We start from the raw sequence: 21,504 nt of genomic DNA, 5'->3' as shown, positions 1-21,504 counted from the left end.
GGTGTGATGGTCAACACCTGTATTCCCAGCTACTTGGGAGGCTGAGGCAGGAGAATCGCTTGGACCCGGGAGGCGGAGGTTACAGTGAGCCAAGATCACACTATTGAACTCCAGCCTGGGTGACAGAGCAAGACTCCCTCTCAAAAAAAAAAAAAAAATAGCCAGAGTGGTGATGCAGGCTTGTAGTCTTAGCTACTCAGGAGGCTGAGGCAGAAAGAACACTTGAGCTTAGGAGGTTTGAGGCTGCAATGAGCCATGATCACACCACTGCACTCCAGCCCGGGCAATAGAGAAAGACCCTGTCTCTACAAACAAATTTTTAAAAATTAGCTGGAGTGGCGGTGTGTACCTGTAGTCCCAGCTATTCAGGAGGCTGAGGCAGGAGGATCACTTGAGCCCAGGAAGTTGAGGCTGCAATGAACCAAGATTATGCCACTGCCCTCCAGCCTGGGCAACAGAGCAAGATTCCATCTCAAAAGAAAGAAAGATAAATCAAGATGGATAGAGGGAGGGAGAGCGAGAGAAATGGAGAAGGAAAGAAGAGGTGGGGGAGAGGGCAAGAAAAAGAGGCAGAAGAAAGCTCACGCAGTCCTTGCCAAAGGGCACCCACTCTGGGCTCACACTACACCCACACTGGGGGCCGGCGGAATTGGACTCTGCCTTTTACTCCCACCCACACCCTGTGCACTCCCACGTAAGACACTGTCACACACATGCTCTCCACATGCTTATTACAGATCACAGTTCACTCTAACCTTCCCCACTCTCACACCCACATACACACATGGATATCTTCCCTCTCTCCCACACTCTCCCAGCCTGTCACACTCACTCTTGCATACTCCCCAGCAGAGATCCCTAACATCATTTAGGCACTGATGTCTACTCAAGAAAGGAAGGGAGGCCAGGCGCGGTGGCTCATGTCTGTAATCCCAGCATTTTGGGAGGCCGAGGCAGATGGATCACCTGAGGTCAGGAGTTCGAGACCAGCCTGGCCGACATGACGAAACCCTGTCTTTGGTAAAAATACAAAAATTAGCCAGGCATGGTGGTATATTCCTGTAGTACCAGCTACTTGGGAGACAGAGGTGGGAGAATTACTTGAACCTGGGAGGTTCAAGCCATGGCAGGTGGAAGTTGCAGTGAGCCGAGATCATGCCACTGCACTCCAGCCTGAGCAACAGAGCAAGACTATCTCAAGAAAAAAAAAGAAAGAAAGAAAGGGACTAGCCAAGGTCATGTATTAGGGCAGGGAAGACCTGGGGGCCCAGCTGGCTGCTCCCCTGCTGAGCTGGGAGACCACCTAGATCTGACTTCTCCCATCTTCTCAGCCTAAGCCAGGCCCTGGGGTCATGGAGGCTGGGGAGGCACCGAGGAACGCGCCTGGCATGTGCTGACAGGGGATTTTATGCTCCAGCTGGGCCAGCTGGGAGGAGCCTGCTGGGCAGAGGCCAGAGCTGGGGGCTCTGGAGTGTACCTGGGGGAGGTTGCACTGTGAGAATGAGCTCAAGCTGAGTCAGAGAGCAGGGCTGACTCTGCCAGTGCCTGCATCAGCCTCATCGCTCTCCTGGGCTCCTGGCCTGCTGGACTCTGGGCTGCAGGTCCTTCTTGAAAGGCCATGAGTAGTGAGACAAGGAGCAGGGGTGAAGGGTGGCAAGAGAGAAGATAGATACTGAGAGAGAGAGAGAGAGAGAGGAAGAGACAGAGACAAAAGGAGAGAGAACGGCTTAGACAAGGAGAGAAAGATGGAAAGATAAAGAGACAGGCTGGGCACAGTGGCTCACGCCTGCAATCCCAACACTTGGAGAGGCCAAGGTGGGAGGATGGCTTGAGGGAAAGAGTCTGAGATCAACCTGGCCAACATAGTGAGACCCTGTATCTAAAAAAAAAAAAAAAAAAGAAAAAAAAGAAAAGAAAAAAAGTTTTTTTAAAGAGACAGAGAAAGCGACTCAGAGATTGAGACTGGGAGCAAGACAGAGATAGAGAGACTCTCACAGGGGAGAGGAAAACAGAAAGGGAGGAGAGTAACAGAAAGAGAGATAAAAAAGAAAAGCAGGTGGCAGAGACACAGAAAGAGGGACCCAGAGAAAGCCAGACAGACGCAGGTGGCTGGCAGCGGGCACTGTGGGGGTCACAGTAGGGGGACCTGTGATGGCCCTGGGGACGACGCTCAGGGCTTCTCTCCTGCTCCTGGGGCTGCTGACTGAAGGTGAGTGGGATCCCAGCCTTGTACCCAGCGCCAAGTGGCCCCCATTTCCCACTTACCTTCCCTAGACAAACCCTCTGCCCTTTCCTCGCACCCGACTGTGTCCCCAGGCCTGGCACAGTTGGCGATTCCTGCCTCCGTTCCCCGGGGCTTCTGGGCCCTGCCCGAAAACCTGACGGTGGTGGAGGGGGCCTCAGTGCAGCTGCGGTGTGGGGTCAGCACCCCTGGCAGTGCGGTGCAATGGGCCAAAGATGGGCTGCTCCTGGGCCCCGACCCCAGGATCCCAGGCTTCCCGAGGTACCGCCTGGAAGGGGACCCTGCTAGAGGTAAGGGATCAGAGCCTGAAACCCTTAGCCACCAGCGGAAGCTGCGGCCCTGACCTCCGGCTCCCCCTGCAGGTGAATTCCACCTGCACATTGAGGCCTGTGACCTCAGCGATGATGCGGAGTATGAGTGCCAGGTCGGCCGCTCTGAGACCGGGCCCGAGCTTGTGTCTCCCAGAGTGATCCTCTCCATCCTGGGTATGGGTGAGAGACCCCCAGGACCCATGAGTCTGGGCTTCAAGCCCTCCCCTACCCCACGACCCAGAAGTCCAAGCCCCCAGCCGCTCCTCTCCCAGACCCTGGGTACCAAACTCCAATCTTCAAGTCCTTCTCAGTGCTGGAAGCTTACTTACCCCAGACCCTTCTCTCACCAGTTCCTCCCAAGCTGCTCCAGCTGACCCCAGAGGCAGGCACCATGGTCACCTGGGTAGCTGGGCAGGAGTACGTGGTCAACTGTGTGTCTGGGGACGCAAAGCCCGCACCTGACATCACCATTCTCCTGAGTGAGTGCAGGTGAACTGGGTGGCAGGGGGCAGCATGAAGCCTCTGGAGTGGGAAGGGTGTGTGTTCCTGACCAGTGCCCTCCTAAGGGCCCCAGAAAAGATGTCATCCCTGGGATGGGGACCCAGGAGAAGGTGTGGGGAGATGCTGAGGCCAGTGTGGGACCCAGTGGATGGGAGGGCACATCGAGGGGGACAGCATCCAGCACAAGGCTGAGGCCCAGATAGAAATATGGGCAGTAGCGCTGGTGCAGACATGAGAAGCTGAGGGATGGGGTACATGGTACAACCCAGCAAGGAGTTGAGAAGAGTGGGGAGGCCCAGGACCCAGCACTGAAGACTGCGGCATTCAGGCAGTCCAGAAAGTTGGGAGGGGATGCAGCTCTGCCCCAGGCCCTTTTCCTCTAGAACCAGGAGGGAGGGGGCATCGCATCCACCCTGAGGACTTTCAGGCCATGCTCCCCATAATCTATCTTGCGGGGAGCCTGGAACCCCTCTAGCCCTCTTGTTGCCCCAAGGTGGACAGACAATATCCGACATCTCTGCAAACGTGAATGAGGGCTCCCAGCAGAAACTCTTCACTGTGGAGGCCACAGCCAGGTGTGAAAACTGAAACAACCCACTCAACCTTGACCCCTAATTTTCCCCGTGGGAACCCCAGGCCCCAGGGATGCAAGCATGAAGCTTGGGCTGGGTATGAACATCTGGGACCCAATTCTTCATCCTGACTCTCAAAGCTTCTTCATGGGAAACAGGGGTGGTGGCTCATGCCTGTAATCCCAGCACTTTGGGAGGCTGAGGTGGGTGGATCACCTGAGGTCAGGAGTTCAAGATCAGCTGGGTCAACATGGTGAAACCCTGTTTTCACTAAAAATACAAAAATTAGCCGGGTGTGATGGTGCACGCCTAGACTCCCAGCTCCTCGGGGGGCTGAGGCAGGAGAATCATTTGAACCCAAGAAGTGGAGGTTGCAGTGAGCTGAGATTGTACCACTGCACTCCAGCCTGGGCAATAGAGCCAGATTCTGTCTCAAAAGACAAACAAACAAATAAACAAACAAAAAAACTTCATGTGAACCTCAGTTCCAGAGTCCCAAGCACTAAAGTTTTGGTCAGATGTGGGTCTCTCTAGGCTCCAGTTCTCACTGTTCACCCCCAAAATCTCTCCCACGGAATCCTGGATCCCAGAGGAGATCAGCATGGGGACTTAGACCAGGTGTGGGGACCAGAGGTGGCATCCCCACCTCTTCTCCCTGACTCCCCAAATTTCAGATGATGACTCTGACTCTAGAACCCTGACTTCTCATCCCAGGGTGACACCCCGGAGCTCTGATAATAGGCAGTTGCTGGTCTGTGAGGCGTCTAGCCCAGCACTGGAGGCCCCCATCAAGGCCTCATTCACTGTGAATGTTCTGTGTAAGTGGAGAACTGGGCCAACTAGGGTGCTGAGGATGGGGAGCAGGCACTGGGGGGTGTGGGGGGATCACAGGGATTATGGAAATTCAGGTACTCAGAGAAACATGGGGGTTCAAAGGCAGGTTGTGGGGCCTGGAAAGAGTGGATGGGCTACTCCAGTCCCACTGAGTAACTGATATCCCCCAGTCCCTCCAGGACCCCCTGTCATCGAGTGGCCAGGCCTGGATGAGGGGCACGTGCGAGCAGGACAGAGCTTGGAGCTGCCATGTGTGGCCCGAGGGGGGAATCCCTTAGCCACACTGCAGTGGCTGAAGGTGAGGGCAAACGCAGACATGGAGATTGGGGGGAGAGCGGGGTCTGGGAGCCGGTCCTGAGCTGGCCCAGGCCTGTCCCTGTCTCCAGAATGGCCAGCCGGTGTCCACAGCGTGGGGCACAGAGCACACCCAGGCGGTGGCCCGCAGTGTGCTGGTGATGACCGTGAGGCCAGAAGACCATGGAGTGCAGCTCAGCTGCGAGGCCCACAACAGTGTGTCTGCAGGGACCCAGGAGCGCGGCATCACGCTGCAGGTCACCTGTGAGTCCTGGTGCCAGCTGCCCCCTTGTCGGTCTGTGCCTCAGAGAACCATCTGTGTGTGCCCCCAAATTATGCCTACTGGACGCCAAAGATCTCAGCATCTGTCTCCAGTCCTGTTCTGTCTGGGCTGGTCTGTGAGAAATCCAGCCCAGCTTAGTGTCTTCCCTCTCTGTCCCTGCAGTTCCCCCTAGTGCCATTATTATCTTGGGATCTGCATCCCAGACTGAGAACAAGAACGTGACACTCTCCTGTGTCAGCAAGTCCAGTCGCCCGCGGGTCCTGCTACGATGGTGGCTGGGCTGGCGGCAGCTGCTGCCCATGGAGGAGACAGTCATGGATGTGAGGCGGGGGCCAGGCTCCTGGGTCTGAGCATGGAGGGGGTTGAAGGCATGATTCGTGGATAGGGAAGGGGATGGATCCAGCAGCCTGGGGGGCTTTCTCCTTGAGGACCATGGGTCCAACAGAGGGGGAGGTAGAGATATCTCCTGTGTCCCTGCTGGGGACTGGGATGGACTCAGGCCTCTAGCACGATGGATGGGGTGCTGCAGTCCCCACGTCTGAAGCTCACTCCCTGCCAGGGACTGCATGGTGGTCACATCTCCATGTCCAACCTGACATTCCTGGCGCGGCGGGAGGACAACGGTCTGACCGTCACATGTGAGGCCTTCAGTGAAGCCTTCGCCAAGGAGACCTTCAAGAAGTCACTCACCCTGAATGTAAAATGTGAGCCCCTGCCCTGGCCCAGCAATGCCCCCAAGCCTCAGGACCCAGCCCAGAGAAAAAGTCATTCTTCCCGCCTCTCCCCCCAGATCCTGCCCAGAAACTGTGGATTGAGGGTCCCCCAGAGGGACAGAAGCTCCGAGCTGGGACCCGGGTGAGGCTGGTGTGTTTGGCCATCGGGGGAAACCCAGAGCCCTCCCTCATGTGGTACAAGGTTGGTGCCACGGCAGGGCTATGGGGGGGTGGCCAGGAATGTGGCGGAAGGACCAGGCCCCTTCTCTCCTTCAGTATCTTGGGCAATCTTGGAAAAAGATTAAATTTCTTGAAAAGTACTAGAGGTTCTGAGGTTTGGCAGGGAATCAGGAAAGACACAAATGCCATGAGAATTAAATGGAATCCTAGGAAAATTCTGGGGAAACAGTGAGAATTTTAGGATAAAAATTGGAACTCTGAATCAAAATTAGGCATTCTAGAGAAAAGGTAATTTCATTAAAATTAAAGAAAATTCTAGTGAAAAATCTCAGAATTCAGGTGAAATGTCAGGAATTTTAGGGAAAGACTTGAATCCCAGAAAAAAATAAAATAAAAATTTAAAAAATGCTGTAAAATTTGGCCGGGCGCAGTGGCTCACCCCTGTAATCCAAGCACTTTAGGAGGCTGAGGTAGGCAGATCTCCTGAAGTCGGGAGTTAGAGACCAGCCTGACCAACATGGAGAAACCCTGTCTCTACTAAAAATACAAAAAATTAGCTGGGCGTGGTGGCGCGGGCCTGTAATCCCAGCTACTCGAGAGGCTGAGGCTAGAGAATCGCTTGAATCCAGGAGGCTGAGGTTGCGGTGAGCCAAGATTGTGCCACAGCACTCCAGTCTGGGCAACAAGAGCGAAGCTCCGTCTCAGAAAAAAAAAAAAAAAAAAAAGCCGGGTGCAGTGGCTCACGCCTGTAATCCCAGCACTTTGGGAGGCTGAGGCGGGCGGATCACGAGGTCAGCAGATCAAGACCATCCTGGCTAACATGGTGAAACTCCGTCTCTACTAAAAATACAAAAAAATTAGCCAGGCATGGTGGCGGGCACCTGTAGTCCCAGCTACTCGGGAGGCTGAGGCAGGAGAATGGCGTGAACCCGGGAGGTGGAGCTTGCAGTGAGCCGAGATCGCGCCACTGCCCTCCAGCTTAAGCGACAGAGGGAGACTCCGTCTCAAAAAAAGAAAAGAAAATTTGGAGAAAAGCTAGTAATTCCACAGACTATCGAAAATTCATTAGTATTAAATTGAATTATTGGGATTTGGAGGCAAGAAAATGAAATTTCATTAAAATGAAAGAGAAGCCTAATAGAATTCTAGGAAAATCCTGGGAATTAGGGAGCTAGTTGAAAACTTTGGGGGGAAGACTAGGAATTATAGAAATAACAATGGAATTTCATTTTAATTGGATGGAATTCTGGGGAAGTGCTGAGAATCTGGGCAATACAAAGGAATCTGTTAAAAGGCTGGGATCATAAGATATAATATCGGGAAAGATTCAGAAATCTATGGAAAGTTTAATTTGTGCAGCAGCAATAATAAAAAAAGAAAGTAATCTATGGAAAGACACTGGAATTAAGGAAAATTTCAAAGGAAATCTTTGGGGACAGCAGGAATTTTAAGAAAAGGAACTGAGGAACTCTGGGAATGGCCTGGGAATTTCAAGGGAGTTTCCTGCACGTGGTGTTGGGTAAACACAGCAGAAATAGATTTTGAGGAGTGCGCTGAGAGCCTGCAGGTGGCTGCAGAGGCAGAGCGGGAGTTGGGTGTGGGACAGAAGGCGGATTCAGATCCCCAAAACGGCCATGCACAGGGACTTGGGGAGGCGGGAGAGACTCCGGGGGGGGTCACTCAGTTCCACTCCCCACTGCTTTGCCCTAGGGGAGTGGCGCTGATGGGGGTGCTTTTCCTTATCACAAAAAGGCTTTGTCTGGGCTGGCGGCACCAACCCAGTGGGCAGGGTGGGGAGGTTGGGGGTTGGTGGAAGCGGCAGGGCTGCCTACGGCCCCCAGTCACTCCTGGCCCGTAGGACTCGCGCACCGTGACGGAGTCGCTGCGCGTGCATCTCGGCAGCGTGGAGAAATCTGGGAGCACCTTCTCCCGAGAGCTGGTGCTGGTAACAGGGCCGTCGGACAACCAGGCCAAGTTCACGTGCAAGGCTGGCCAGCTCAGCGCGTTCACGCAGCTGGCGGTGCAGTGTGAGGGCTCGCACTGCTGAGGCCCGGGGGCGGACTCGGCGGGGGCGGGGCGGGAGGGACAGAGCCAGGTGGGGCAGGGACCCAGCGAACCCTGGACCCGGGGGATGCGGGCGGGGGCGGAGTGGGGGACCCGAGACTGGGAGGAGCCTGGGATGCAGGTGGGGTGGACGCAGACCAGGCCGCCCCTAACTTCTGAGTCTCGCTCCTCCAACCCCGTCTCCCAGTTCCCCCAACTAATGTGACGATCCTGGCCAACGCATCCTCACTGCGCCCGGGGGACTTCTTAAACTTGACATGCGTCAGCGTCAGCAGCAACCCGCCGGTCAACTTGTCCTGGGACAAGGAAGGGGAGAGGTGGGAGTGCGAGGGATCCTTCCCCTCTCTGGTCTGGCCTCGCCCCCTCCACGCATGTCCCGCTCCCGCCTAGCCCCTCTCCAGCCTCTGGCTCTGCTCGCAGCCCTGGCTTGACCCTGGGTCCACAGGCTGGAGGGCGTGGCTGCCCCTCCCCGGAGAGCCCCGTTCAAAGGCTCTGCCGCTGCCAGGAGCGTCCTTCTGCAAGTGTCATCCCGCGATCATGGCCAACGCGTGACCTGCCGCGCCCACAGCGCCGAGCTCCGCGAAACCGTGAGCTCCTTCTATCGCCTCAACGTGCTGTGTATGTGCCCTGGCCTGAAAGCCCCTCTCGATGCTTTCCTGACCCTAAATTACTCCTTGGGTCTTTCCTTTTTTTCCTTCTTTTTCTCTTCTCTCTCTCTCTTTCATTTTTTGTCGCTCAGGCTGCAATGCAGTGGTGCAATCATAGCTCACTGCAGCCTCCAACTCCTGAGCTCAAGTGATCCTCTCACCTCAGCCTCCCGAGTAGCTGAGACTACAGGTGTGCGCTACCACGCTTCGCTAGTTTATTTTTACTTTTTGTAGCAACGGGGTCTCACTATGTTGCCCAGGCTGGTCTTGAACCCCTGGGCTCAAGCAATCCTCCTGCGCTGGCCTCTCAAAGTGCTGGGATTACAGGCACGTGCCACTATGCTAGGCTGATTTTTTGTACTTTTAATTTTAAATGGAGATGGCATTTCTTTATGTTGCCCAGGCCAATCTTGAGCACCTTGCCTCAAGTGATCCTCCTGCCTTGGCATCCCAAAGTGCTGGGATTATAGGCGTGAGCCACTGCGCCTGGCCTTGGTCTTTGCTTTCACACTGTCACTCTATCATTAACCCCATCCTGAAACTTGAAACTCCCGACCTTCATCCTGACCCGTGGTCCTGGGCCAACTCCTATCCTGCCTCCCGCCATCTTGCATTTGTCCTCTCTCCTAACCCCCTTCATGACTCCTGTTTCCATCCTTCAACCTGACCCTGGCTTCTACTCTTTTCCTAAACTGTATTCTAACTTCTATCCCGAACCTTACCCCTGAGCTTAGCTCTGAACTTGTTACCTTGTCCACAACCTTAAACCCCGTCGTGACCCCAACTTTAACCCTTGAACCTGTGCCTGATCTCCAATCTGTCCTTGACCCTGACCTTAACAACAATCTTGACTCCCTGCGGCGTCCCCTCTGAAGACCGTCCAGAGTTCCTGGGGGAGCAGGTGCTGGTGGTGACCGTGGTGGAGCAGGGCGAGGCGTTGCTGCCCGTGTCCGTGTCCGCTAACCCCGCCCCCGAGGCCTTCAACTGGACCTTCCGCGGCTATCGCCTCAGTCCAGGTGAGGAAAGTGGGCATGGGGAGGCGTCCCAGGGATGGGAGGCCCTGCCAGGTCCCTTATTCTGGCCTTCCCCAGCGGGCGGCCCCCGGCATCGCATCCTGTCCAGCGGGGCTCTGCATCTGTGGAATGTGACCCGCGCGGACGATGGTCTCTATCAGCTGCACTGCCAGAACTCCGAGGGCACCGCGGAAGCGCTGCTGCGGCTGGACGTGCACTGTAAGCCCCGCCCACCATGGAAACCACACCCACCCAAGGAACCTTGCCCAATGTGGAGTCTCCTCATTGTGGGAGCTCCGCCCACCCAGGGATAGCCACCCATCCTGGAACCCTCCAGTTCTGGAAGTCCCAGCTGTGGTGTAACCACGTCCACTGCAGAACCCCTCCCACTAGAGAGACCCAGTGTGGAATCTCTGCCCAGAGAGGGTGCCCGCCTAGACACGGAAGCTGCTCCCGTCAGGCCCACTGTATAAGCCCCCCTACACACACAATTCTGGAAGCCCACCCAACCCACTCTAATTATCACAGAGGCATAGTGGAGGGTGGAGACAACCTCACCAACCTTGAGAACTCTCCTCCAACTCTTTGGTATTAAGGGCAGATTGTGTCCACACCCATAACTTTCCTGGAACCCCTAAGACATCCCTCCCACCTGGGGCCCTCTCACACGGAGAGCTGTCTGGGCCCAAGTGCCTTCCCCAAGCCTCTGCCTTCCACCAGATGCTCCCACCATCCGTGCCCTCCAGGACCCCACTGAGGTGAACGTTGGGGGTTCTGTGGACATAGTCTGCACGGTTGATGCCAATCCCATCCTCCCGGGCATGTTCAGCTGGGAGAGACTGGTGAGGACCCAGCCTTTGGTGAATGGAGGTGGGGTCAAGGGGTTGTGGTTTCTTGACTGTGAGTTCCTTGGGAGTGGGGACCACATACATCTGTATGACCCTGTATAACTATATACTCGTCAGGGCATGCTCCCAGAAAGAATAACTGTTGGTGGCAAAATGAATGCATGGATGAATGGCTAGACAGCCAGGCGAGTGGGTGGGTAGATGGATAGATAGGTCGAAAGGTAGGTAAGTGGATGAACAGGTGGATGAATGAGTGAGTGAATGGAGGAACAGATGGACAAGTGAAAGGATGGATAAATGGGTGAGTGGATGGGTGGGAAGATGATTGAAGGAGAAAAATCAGTGGGTAGAGGGTAGATGATGGGCGGATACACCATCAGAGGAAAGATATCTATAGAAGGATGATGGATGAATTGATGAATGGATGGGTGGTTAGATCAATGGAAAGATGAATAAATAGGTAGCTGGGTAAATGTCTGAACAGATGCATGTATTTATGGGTGTGCAAGCATGAGTGAATAGTTGTGTGAATGGGTGGAGAGCTACAGGGGTGGACACGTGGGTGCAGAGAAGGAGACAAATGGGTGGAGGAATGAGTGAGTGAACCAATGAGTGGATGGAAAGATAAATGGATGAATGGAGAGATAAGCAGATGGATAAATGAATGGATGGACGGATAGATGGTTCCAAGCATAAGTGGTTGGGTGAATGGATGGGTAGGTGGTTGCCTGGATTGGTGGATGAAAAGATGCATTGGGTAAATGGACAGATGGATGACAGGATAATTTTTTTTCTTCAGTACGTCTGTGGAGGGTGATTGCGGCTAGGGGAATGAGGCTACAGAAGGGACAGTTTGGGCAGTGATGGATCTGGGGCTAGACTGGGAGGCCAATTCTGGACTCTTGGGCCTCCAGGGAGAAGATGAGGAGGACCAGAGCCTGGATGACATGGAGAAGATATCCAGGGGACCCACGGGGCGCCTGCGGATTCACCATGCCAAACTGGCCCAGGCTGGCGCTTACCAGTGCATCGTGGACAACGGGGTGGCGCCTCCAGCACGACGGCTGGTCCGTCTTGTTGTCAGATGTGGGTATCACCCAAACACTTGACTTCAAGACCTGCCAGTGAACCCACAGCCCTCATGTCTCCCACATAACTCATGTTGACTGCCCATCCGCTCCCAGTTGCCCCCCAGGTGGAGCACCCCACTCCCCTAACTAAGGTGCCTGCAGCTGGAGACAGCACCAGTTCTGCCACCCTCCACTGCCGTGCCCGAGGTGTCCCCAACATCGTTTTCACTTGGACAAAAAACGGGGTGCCTCTGGATCTCCAAGATCCCAGGTGAGCCCAGGCCCAGCCAGGCAGCACTCCAGCCCCAGGTCTGGACCTCCAGCCCCACTTCCCCTCCCTGAGTCCCTGCAGAGAAGGAAGACGAATGGGTGGAGGAATGAGTGAGTGAATGGATGAGTGGATGAAAAGATAAATGGATGAATGGATAGATAGGCAGATGGTTAAATGAATGGATGGATGCATAGATGATTCCAAGCATAAGTGGTTGGGTGAATGGAAGGGTGAGTGGTGCCCTACCTTCTCTCTAGGTACACGGAGCACACATACCACCAGGGTGGTGTCCACAGCAGCCTCCTGACCATTGCCAACGTGTCTGCCACCCAGGATTACGCCCTCTTCACATGCACAGCCACCAATGCCCTTGGCTCGGACCAAACCAACATTCAACTTGTCAGCATCAGTATGGAGGGGCTGTGAGGGTGTTGGGGAGGGGGTGCTCCCTGGATCCATTCCCACATCCCTGATTGGCCCTGGGCTGCCCGTGTTTCTGAAACTGGAGGATCTGTGTAAGTGTGAGATGGAGTTTTTGCCTGCCCTGAAAATCCTAGTGGAGACTGGATCTTCAGGGAGACCCACAACAAAGGCAGAAGAAAAAGAAAAGAAGATAAAAAAAGATGGAGAGGGGGTACTTGTTAGCTCAAGTAACTGAAAAATAGATTTTCAGGGGTTTCTGGATTTAGGTTCAGCTGTCATCAGCAACTCTCCATTCTTTTTTCTTTCTTTCTTTTTTTTTTTTTTTGTTGTTGTTGTTGAAATGGAGGTTCACTCTTGTCACCCAGGCTGGAGTGCAATGGCGCGATCTTGGCCCACTAGAACCTCCGCCTCCTGGATTCAAGCGATTCTCTCATCTCAGCCTCCCAAGTAGCTGAGATTACAGGCCCCGTGGCCACCACACCCAGATAATTTTTGTATTTCTAGTAGAGACGGGGTTTCACCATGTTGGCCAGGCTGGTCTCCTGACCTCAGGTGATCTGCCTGCCTCAGCCTCCCAAAGTGGTGGGATTACAGGTGTGAGTCATCACACCCAGCCCTCTTCATTCTTACATCTGCATGTCTCTGTGTTGGCTTTATTCTAAGGGCCCTCATAGTGGTCTGTTAGAATTCCCAGAGGAAACAGAATTCTTTCTGTTCCTAACAGTAGTATGAAAATACCAGGATTAGTCAGGCGTGGTGGCTCACGCCTGTAATCCCAGCACTTTGGGAGGCTGAGGCGGGCAGATCACGAGGTCAGCCTGACCAATATGGTGAAACCCCGTCTCTACTTTAAAAAAAAAAAAAAAAAAAAAAAGCCGGGCCTGGTGGCATGCGCTTGTAATCCCAGTTACTCAAGAGGCTGAGGCAGAAGAATTGCTTGAACCCAGGAGGTGGAGGTTGCAGTGAGCTGAGTTCACGCCACTGCACTCCAGCCTGGGCAACAGAGTGAGACTCTGTCTCAAAAAAAAAAAAATTATGTATTGATTGCTTGACGCAAATGCTGTGATGAGACGTTTAAAGAAACCTAACTGCCGGGCGCAGTGGCTCACGCCTGTAATCCCAGCACTTTGGGAGGCCGAGGTGGGCAGATCATGAGGTCCGGAGATCGAGACCATCCTGGCTAACACGGTGAAAACCCGTCTCTATTAAAAACACAAAAAATTAGCTGGGCATGGTGGTGGGCACCTGTAGTCCCAGCTACTTGGGAGGCTGAGGCAGGAGAATGGCGTGAACCCGGGAGGCAGAGCTTGCAGTGAGTCGAGATCACGCCACTGCACTCCAGCCTGGGTGACAGAGCGAGACTCCGTCTCAAAAAAGAAAAAAAAGAAAAAAAAAAAGAAACCTAACCATACCAGGTGCGGTGGCTCATGCCTGTAATCCCAGCATTTTGGGAGGCCAAGGAGGGTGGATCACCTGAGGTCAGGAGTTTGAGACAAGCCTGGCCAACATGATGAAACCCTATCTCTACTAAAAATACCAAAGATTAGCTGGGCATGGTGGCAGGCACCTGTAATCCAGCTACTCGGGAAGCTGAGGCAGGAGAATTGCTTGAACCCAGGAGGTGGAGGTTGCAGTGAGCCAAGATTGCACCACTACACTCCAGCCTGGGCAATAAGAGCGAAACTCCATCTAAAAAAAAAAAAAAAGAAAGAAAAAAGAAAGAAATCTAACCCTTCATTTTCCATAGAAGTAACCATTTGGTCTTGAATTTTTTTTGCTGTTTCTTTTGGTTTTGTTTTCACTTACTTCTTTTTAAAATTATTTTTAATTTGAATGTTTAATTTGAGACAGGGTCTTTCTGTGTTGCTCAGGCTGGTCTCGAACTCCTGGGCTCAAGCATCCTTCAGCCTTGGTCTCACAAAGTAGTGGGATTACAGGAACAGTTTGGTGTTTGCCAGAGCAGTGTTCACCATGACCTTATAGAACATGAGTATACTGTGAACAATGAGAAGCGATTGTATATTTAAAATCATTCCTAGGGAAAACCTGGACAGAATCTTCTGAAATTCTTTTGTATCCTCTGACTGCTTTCCCATCTTTCTCCCCATAGGCCGCCCTGACCCTCCATCAGGATTAAAGGTTGTGAGTCTGACCCCACACTCCGTGGGGCTGGAGTGGAAGCCTGGCTTTGATGGGGGCCTGCCACAGAGGTTCTGCATCAGGTGGGTCCTTGTCAAGGCAGGAAAGAAGGGGAGGCAGCCAATGGGCTGGGGCACTTCCCTGAATTTACTATCCCCCTGTCCTGCAGGTATGAGGCCCTGGGGACTCCAGGGTTCCACTATGTGGATGTCCTACCACCCCAGGCCACCACCTTCACACTGACTGGTCTACAGCCTTCTACACGATACAGGATCTGGCTGCTGGCCAGCAATGCCTTGGGGGACAGTGGACTGGCTGACAAGGGGACCCAGCTTCCCATCACTACCCCAGGTGGGAAGGGGGCCTTGGGCAGGTTGGAGTGTTCCTCAGAGGATGTGTAGGGTAGTACAGTGAAGTCAATACTATTCCCCTTTTATGATGAGTTACTGAGGCCTATAGCTGTTCAGCAAATTGTCCATGGTCACACAACTAGTAAAAGGTAAAGATGAGATTGAAACTCAGGCAGATGAACTTGAGACCAACCGTTAACCACAACCCATACTGTCTGAATGACCAAGGGAAATTAGAAAATAGTTTGAATTAAATGAAAATGAAAACATATAAAAATTTGAGGTTGCAGTTAAAGCAGTATACTTAGAGGGAAATTTATAGCATTAAGTGCTTATTTTAGTTTTTGATTTTATTTTATTTTTAATTTTTTTTTATTTTTTTGAGACGGAGTTTCACTCTTGTTGCCCAGGCTGGAGTGCAATGGTTCGATCTTGGCTCACTACAACCTTCGTCTTCTGGGTTCAAGCGATTCTCTTGCCTCAGCCTTCCAAGTAACTGGGATTACAGGCATGCACCACCAGGCCTGGCTAATTTTGTATTTTTAATAGAGACGGGGTTTCACCATGTTGGTCAGGCTGGTCTCGAATACCTGACCTCGTGATCCACTTGCCTCAGCCTCCCAAAGTGCTAGAATTATAGGCCTGAGCCACCACGCCCAGCCTTATTTTTTATTTTTGAGATAGAGTCTCGCTTTGCCACCTGGGCTGGAGTGCAGTGGCACGATCTTGGCTCACTACAACCTCCGCCTCCCGGGTTCAAGTGATTCTCCTGCCTCAGCCTCCTAAGTAGCTGAGATTACAGGCAAGTGCCACCATGCCCAGCTAATTTTAGTATTTTTAGTAGAGACGGGGTTTCGCCATGTTGGCCAGGCTGGTCTTGAACTCCTGACCTCAGGTAATCCACCTGCCTTGGCCTCCCAAAATGCTGAGATTACAGGCATGAGCCACCACGCTTGGCCACTTTTTGTTTGTTTGTTTTTGTTTTGAGATGCAGTTTTGTTCTTGTTGCCCAGGGTGGAGTGCAATGGTGCCGTCTCGGCTCACTGCAACCTCTGCCTCCTGGGTCTGAGCAGTTTTCCTGCCTCAGCCTCCCAAGTAGCTGGGATTACAGGCATGCACCTGTAATTTTTTTGTATTTTTAGTAGAGACGGGGTTTCACCATGCTGTCCAGGCTGGTCTCGAACTCCTGACCTCAGGTGATCCACCAGCCTCAGCCTCCCAAAGTGTTGGGATTACAGGTGTGAGTCACCACGCCTGGCCTATTTTTTTTTTTTTTTAAAAAGAATAACCTCAAATGCATATTCTAAGTTTTCATCTTAAGAAACTGTGGCTCATGCCTGTAATCCCAGCACTTTGAGAAGCCAAGGCGGGTGGATCACCTGAGGTTGGGAGTTCGAGATCAGCCTGACCAACATGGGAAAACCCTGTCTGTACTGAAAATACGAAATTAGCCAGGCCTGGTGGCACATGCCTGTAATCCCAGTTACTTGGGAGACTGAGGCAAGAGAATCGCTTGAACCTGGGAGGTGGAGGTTGCGGTGAGCAGAGATGGTGCCATTGCACTCCAGCCTGGGCAACAAGAGCAAAACTCCATCTCAAAAAAAAAAAAAAAGAAAGAAAGAAAGAAAGGGAGAGAGAGAGAGAGAGAGAGAAACAAACTAATAAAAGAAGAACAAATTAAACTCAAAGTAAACAGAAAGAAGAAAATAATAATGGTAAGAGTAGAAATGAATGAATTAGAAAACAGAAAAACCATTAAGAAAATCAATGAAACCAGAAGCTGGTTATTTGAAAAAAACAATAACATTTACAAAGCTGATTAAGACAAAAAAAAAAGGGAGAAAATACCAGTTACCAATAACAGCAATGGAAGAAGGGATGTTACCACAGACTCCACAGACATTAAGAGGATAATTAGGGAATATTATGAATAACTTTATTCCAATAAATTCAGCAAGTCAGATGAGAAGGACAAATTTCTTGAATATGATGAATACGTTACGATTCTGATAGGCACAGTGTTGTAGTGGTAAATCCTTCAGAGCCTGGTTCAGAGAAGCTTGGGTTCAAATCCCCTCTCTGCTACCTCCTAGTCGTATGAACGTAGGCAAGTGTCTCAGTTTCTAAAAATATATAGCACAGATCTTTGTGGCCCAGTTTCTTTTTCTTTCTTTCTTTCTCTTTTTTTTTTTTTTTTTATTGCGATAGAATCTTGCTCTGTCACTCAGGCTGGAGTACAGTGGCATGATCTCGGCTCACCGCAACCTCTGCCTCCCAGGTTCAAGCAATTCTCCTGCCTTAGCCTCCCGAGTAGCTGCGATTGCAGGTGCCCACCACCACGCCTGGCTAATTTTTGTATTTTTAGTAGAGACGGGGTTTCACCATGTTGGCCAGGCTGGTCTCAAAGTCCTGACCTCAGGTGATCCACCTGCCTCAGTCTCCCAAAGTGCTGGGATTACAGGCATGAGCCACACTCCTGGCCGCAAGCTTCTTCTTTCTGTTTTCCTCTTCCTGACACAGCAGACTTTTTCTCAGTAGAAGTAAGGACACTTTCTCACCCCTAAAATCTTCTCTGCTCTTCCCCCCACCCCATTCCAGTCTTCCCTTTGAACACTAAAACATAAAGTATGACACTTGCCTCCTTTGCTTTAGAACTTGTACCTCTATTAAGGGATCATGAGCCCAAAGTCTTTTTTGGTCAACTCAACAAATTGATAATTCGAGTGAAAAGGACCTAGCACACCAAAAATGCTCATCAACAATTCATTTTTGGGCCAGGCATGGTGGTGCATGCCTGTAGTCCCAGCTAGTCAGGAGTCTGAGGCGGGAGGATACCTTGAGCCCAGGAGGTCGAGGCTGCAGTGAGCTATGAGCAGGCCACTGCACTCCAGCCTGAGTGACAGAGTGAGACTCTGTCTCTTTAAAAAAAAAAAAAAAAATGGCCAGGCGCGGTGGCTCACGCCTGTAATCCCAGCACTCTGGAAGGCCGAGGTGGGCGAATCACGAGGTCAGGAGTTTGAGACTAGCCTGGCCAATATGGTGAAACCCCATCTCTACTAAACATACAAAAAATTAGCCAGGCGTGGTGGCAGGCACCTGTAGTCCCAGCTACTTGGGAGGCTGAGGCAGGAGAATTGCTTGAACCTGGGAGGCGGAGGTTGCAGTGAGCCAAGATTGCGCCACTGCGCTCCAGCCTGGGTGACAGAGCAAGACTCCGTCTTGAAAAAAAAAAAAAATTGTCCGTGTGCAGTGGCTCAAGCCTGTAATCCCAGCACTTTGGGAGGCTGAGGCAGGTGGACGGAGTCTTGCTCTGTCAACCAGGCTGGAGTACAGTGGTATGAACTCAGCTCACCGCAAGCTCCGCCTCCCAGGTTCAAGCAATTCTCCTGCCTTAGCCTTCCAAGTAGCTGGGATTACAGGCGTGAGCCTCAAGTAAAAAAGTGTCCTTACTTGAGGTCAGGAGTTTGACACCAGCCTGGTGAACATGGTGAAACCTCGTCTCTACTAAAAATACAGAAATTAGCTGGGTGTGGTGGCTCATGCCTGTAATCCCAGCTACTCAGGAGGCTGAAGCATGAGAAGTGCTTGAACCCCGGAGGCAGAGGTTTCAGTGAGCTGAGATCGCGCCACTGCACTCCAGCCTGAGCAATAGAGACAGGCTCAGTCTCAAAAAAAAAAAAAAAATTATTCTTAACATTAGCATCACTGTTAGAATTGCTATTAATAGTACTGTCATTGTTATCAGCAATTTCTAGCTCTCTTGGAAATATTCTTAAGCAGCCGTATACCAGTTCCCATGAGTCTAATAGGCTTAAGAAGAGGCTGAGAAATATTTAAAGCTTATCTCAGATTCTTAGTGTTAAGTCACAATCTCTATATCCACCCCCCAGGTCTCGACCAGCCTTCTGGAGAACCCGAAGACCAGCTGCCCACAGAGCCACCTTCAGGCAAGTCCTCAGTCCCCTGATCCCTCCTGGCTCCCCTGAGAATGGAACCTCCTGGTCTCTGACCCTACCTCCTCTGCTTGTAGTCACAGCTGCTTAACGACTTAGTTCTGGCCGAGCTCAGTGGCTCACGCCTGTAATCCCAACCCTTTGGGAGGCCAAAGCATGTGATCACTTGAGCCTAGCAGTTTGAGACAAGCTTGGGCAGCATAGCAAGACTCCATCTTTGCAAAAATAAAAAATAGCTGGGTGTGGTGGCATGTGCCTGTAGTCCCGACTACTCAGAAGGCTGAGATGGGAGGATTGCGAAGCCCAGGAGTTGGAGGATGCAGTGAGCTATGACTGAGCCACTGCACTCCAGCCTTGGCAACAGAGGGAAACCCTATGAGACTTAGTTCTGTCCCTGCAGTCTTGCAGACTCCTTAGAGCTTCCTCATTTTTCTTTCTTTCTTTCCTTCTTTCTTTCTTTCTTTCTTTCTTTCTTTCTTTCTTTCTTTCTTCTCTTTCTTTTTTTTGACAGAATCTCGTTCTGTTGCCCAGGCTGGAGTGCAGTGGCAAAATCTTGGCTCACTGAAACCTCCACCTCCCAGGTTCAAGCGATTCTTTTGCCTCAGCCTCCCGAGTTGCTGGGATTATAGGCACCCGCCACCACACCTGGCTAATTGTTGTACTTTTTTAGTAGGGACGGGGTTTCACCATGTTGGCCAGGATGTTCTGGAACTCCCGACCTCAAGTGATCTGCCTGCCTCAGCTTCCCAAAGTGCTGAGATTACTGGCATGAGCCACGGCACTCGGCATTTTGTTTTTTTTTTTTTAGAGATGGAGTCTTGCTCTGTTGCCCAGGCTGGAGTGCAGCGTTGCGATCTCGGCTCACTGCAACCTCCACCTCCCGGGTTCTTCTCCTGCCTCAGCCTCCCGAGTAGCTGAGACTACAGGCACGTGCCACCATGCCCAGCTAATTTTTTGTATTTTTAGTAGAGACGGGGTTTCACGGTGTTAGCCAGGATGGTCTTTAACTCCTGACCTTGTGATTCACCCACCTCAGCCTCCCAAAGTGCTGGGATTACAGGCGTGAGCCACTGCATCTGGCCAATTTTTTTTTCTTAGATCTTCTTCTTGCCTGGAGTGATAAATTTTCTTCTCTTCCAAATTTAGTTTAATTCCGTAAGACTTAGCTCATTCCATGTCCTGTAAGAAGCCTGCATCAGTTAGCTTTTGCTGTATAACGAACCACCCCAAACATGGGTGCTTATAGCAACGTTCTTTCTCATGATTTTAAGAGTCTGGCAGAACAGTGCTGGTCTGGGCTGGCTTAAATCATCTCTGCAGTCAGCTGGCAGCTCCACTGGACTGGGTGGTCTAGGGTTGCCCCCTTCCCATACTTCTGATGGCCATCTGGCTCTTGGTTGGAACAGTGGAGATAACTGGGCGCATGTCTCTTCTTGACTTTTTCACATGGAGGTGGTCACAGGGGTCAGAAGCAGCAAGAGAGTACATTCCAATTTACTAGCTGATTCTGTCATAGTTGCTATTGTCTCATTGGCCAAAGCAAGTCACATGGCTCAACACAGCGTCAGTGTGGAAAGGCCCTGCACTCAAGGATCTGACTACCGGGAGAGGATTGCAACCATTTGGCAAACAATCCCCTTCAGAGCCTGAGAAAAAGGTTGCAACTGACAGAAGTACAGCTGTTTTGTCAACACGAAAAAGAATGGCTTGGCTGGGCACGGTGGCTCATGCCTATATCCCGGCACTTTGGGAGGCTGAGGCAGGTAGATCACTTGAGCCCAGGCATTGGAGACAAACCTGGGCAACATGGTGAAACCCCATCTCTATAAAACAAAAGCAAAAAAAATTAGCCAGGGGTGGTGGTGCATGCCTGTAGTCCTAGCTACTCAGGAGGCTGATGCGGGAGGATTGCTTGAGGCCGGGAGGTTGAGGCTTCAATGAGCCGAGATCACACCACTGCACTCCAGCCTGGGCAAAAGAGTGAAACCCTGTCTCAAGAAAAAAAAAAAAAAAAAGCTTGGTACATGAAATAAAAAATTCCAAGTGTGGCTGCTTTCAGGTGCTCAAAAATCTCACCAGCAATCTGTTTCTCACCCTCTCTCAACTTTGCCTTCATCTGTGGTGGCTTCTTTCTCAGTTTCTTCAATCGGAGAGGCAGAGAAGCCCTCCCCCACCTCCATCTTCTTGACAGCTACTAGAATTGTCCTAAAAGTTTTGTTAAAAACACATGTTGGGTACAATGCCTGTGTCTAAACAATCACTGTGGAGAGGAGAATGGAAACTCTTATTGTCCATGCTGGGCCATGTGCCCACTCTGGAGTCCTGCCTGAGCCCAAGACTGAGAGTGGGGAGTGGCTGTTCTCCCCAGGGGAAAAAAGTGCTGTTAGTAGAAGATAGGGGAGATGGCTGCCCAACAGATCCCTACTTAGAGGGGTTCAGCCTTGTCGCCAGGAATACAGCAGCCAAGTCAGCCTGATATTGGCTGGGATGGAAGTTGGTGGAAAGAAGTCATTTGAGGCCTGGCGTGGTGGCTCGCGCCTATAATGCCAGCACTTTGGGAGGCCAAGTTGGGCAGACCACTTGAGGCCAGGAGTTCAAGACCAGCCTGTCCAACATGGCGAAACTCCATCTCTACTAAAAAAAAAAAAAAATTAGCTGGGTGTGGTGGCATGCGCCTGTAATCCCAGCTACTTGGGAGGCTGAGGGAGAAGAATCGCTTGAACCCAGGAGGCGGAGGTTGCAGTGAGCCGAGATTGTGCCACTGCACTCCAGCCTGGGTGACAGAGTGAGACTCTT

At 51.8% G+C, this 21,504-nt stretch overlaps 1 protein-coding gene across 1 annotated transcript in view; it reads left to right on the top strand.

Moving 5' to 3' along the window:
* Window positions 1–1,496: 1,496 nt before the first annotated feature.
* Window positions 1,497–21,504, top strand: part of NPHS1 (NPHS1 adhesion molecule, nephrin) — a 27,950-nt gene continuing 7,942 nt past the window's right edge. Inside the window, exons 1-23 of the mRNA XM_032171649.2 lie at window positions 1,497–2,209; window positions 2,317–2,532; window positions 2,605–2,727; window positions 2,904–3,032; window positions 3,548–3,629; window positions 4,341–4,444; window positions 4,631–4,758; window positions 4,847–5,018; window positions 5,200–5,357; window positions 5,597–5,741; window positions 5,828–5,952; window positions 7,789–7,957; window positions 8,182–8,311; window positions 8,440–8,612; window positions 9,517–9,657; window positions 9,733–9,873; window positions 10,375–10,496; window positions 11,417–11,588; window positions 11,687–11,843; window positions 12,101–12,252; window positions 14,377–14,488; window positions 14,575–14,756; window positions 18,646–18,702. Of these exons, the coding sequence (XP_032027540.1) occupies window positions 2,152–2,209; window positions 2,317–2,532; window positions 2,605–2,727; window positions 2,904–3,032; window positions 3,548–3,629; window positions 4,341–4,444; window positions 4,631–4,758; window positions 4,847–5,018; window positions 5,200–5,357; window positions 5,597–5,741; window positions 5,828–5,952; window positions 7,789–7,957; window positions 8,182–8,311; window positions 8,440–8,612; window positions 9,517–9,657; window positions 9,733–9,873; window positions 10,375–10,496; window positions 11,417–11,588; window positions 11,687–11,843; window positions 12,101–12,252; window positions 14,377–14,488; window positions 14,575–14,756; window positions 18,646–18,702 (3,148 nt within the window). The 5' untranslated portion in view covers window positions 1,497–2,151. The remainder of the gene's footprint in view (window positions 2,210–2,316; window positions 2,533–2,604; window positions 2,728–2,903; window positions 3,033–3,547; window positions 3,630–4,340; window positions 4,445–4,630; window positions 4,759–4,846; window positions 5,019–5,199; window positions 5,358–5,596; window positions 5,742–5,827; window positions 5,953–7,788; window positions 7,958–8,181; window positions 8,312–8,439; window positions 8,613–9,516; window positions 9,658–9,732; window positions 9,874–10,374; window positions 10,497–11,416; window positions 11,589–11,686; window positions 11,844–12,100; window positions 12,253–14,376; window positions 14,489–14,574; window positions 14,757–18,645; window positions 18,703–21,504) is intronic.

This window comes from Hylobates moloch, unplaced genomic scaffold (assembly GCF_009828535.3).
Source record: "Hylobates moloch isolate HMO894 unplaced genomic scaffold, HMol_V3 SCAFFOLD_12, whole genome shotgun sequence".
Classification (NCBI taxonomy): Eukaryota; Metazoa; Chordata; class Mammalia; order Primates; family Hylobatidae; genus Hylobates; species Hylobates moloch.
The sequence above is the reverse complement of the archived record's forward strand: the minus strand, read 5'-3'. Positions and strand labels throughout refer to the sequence as shown.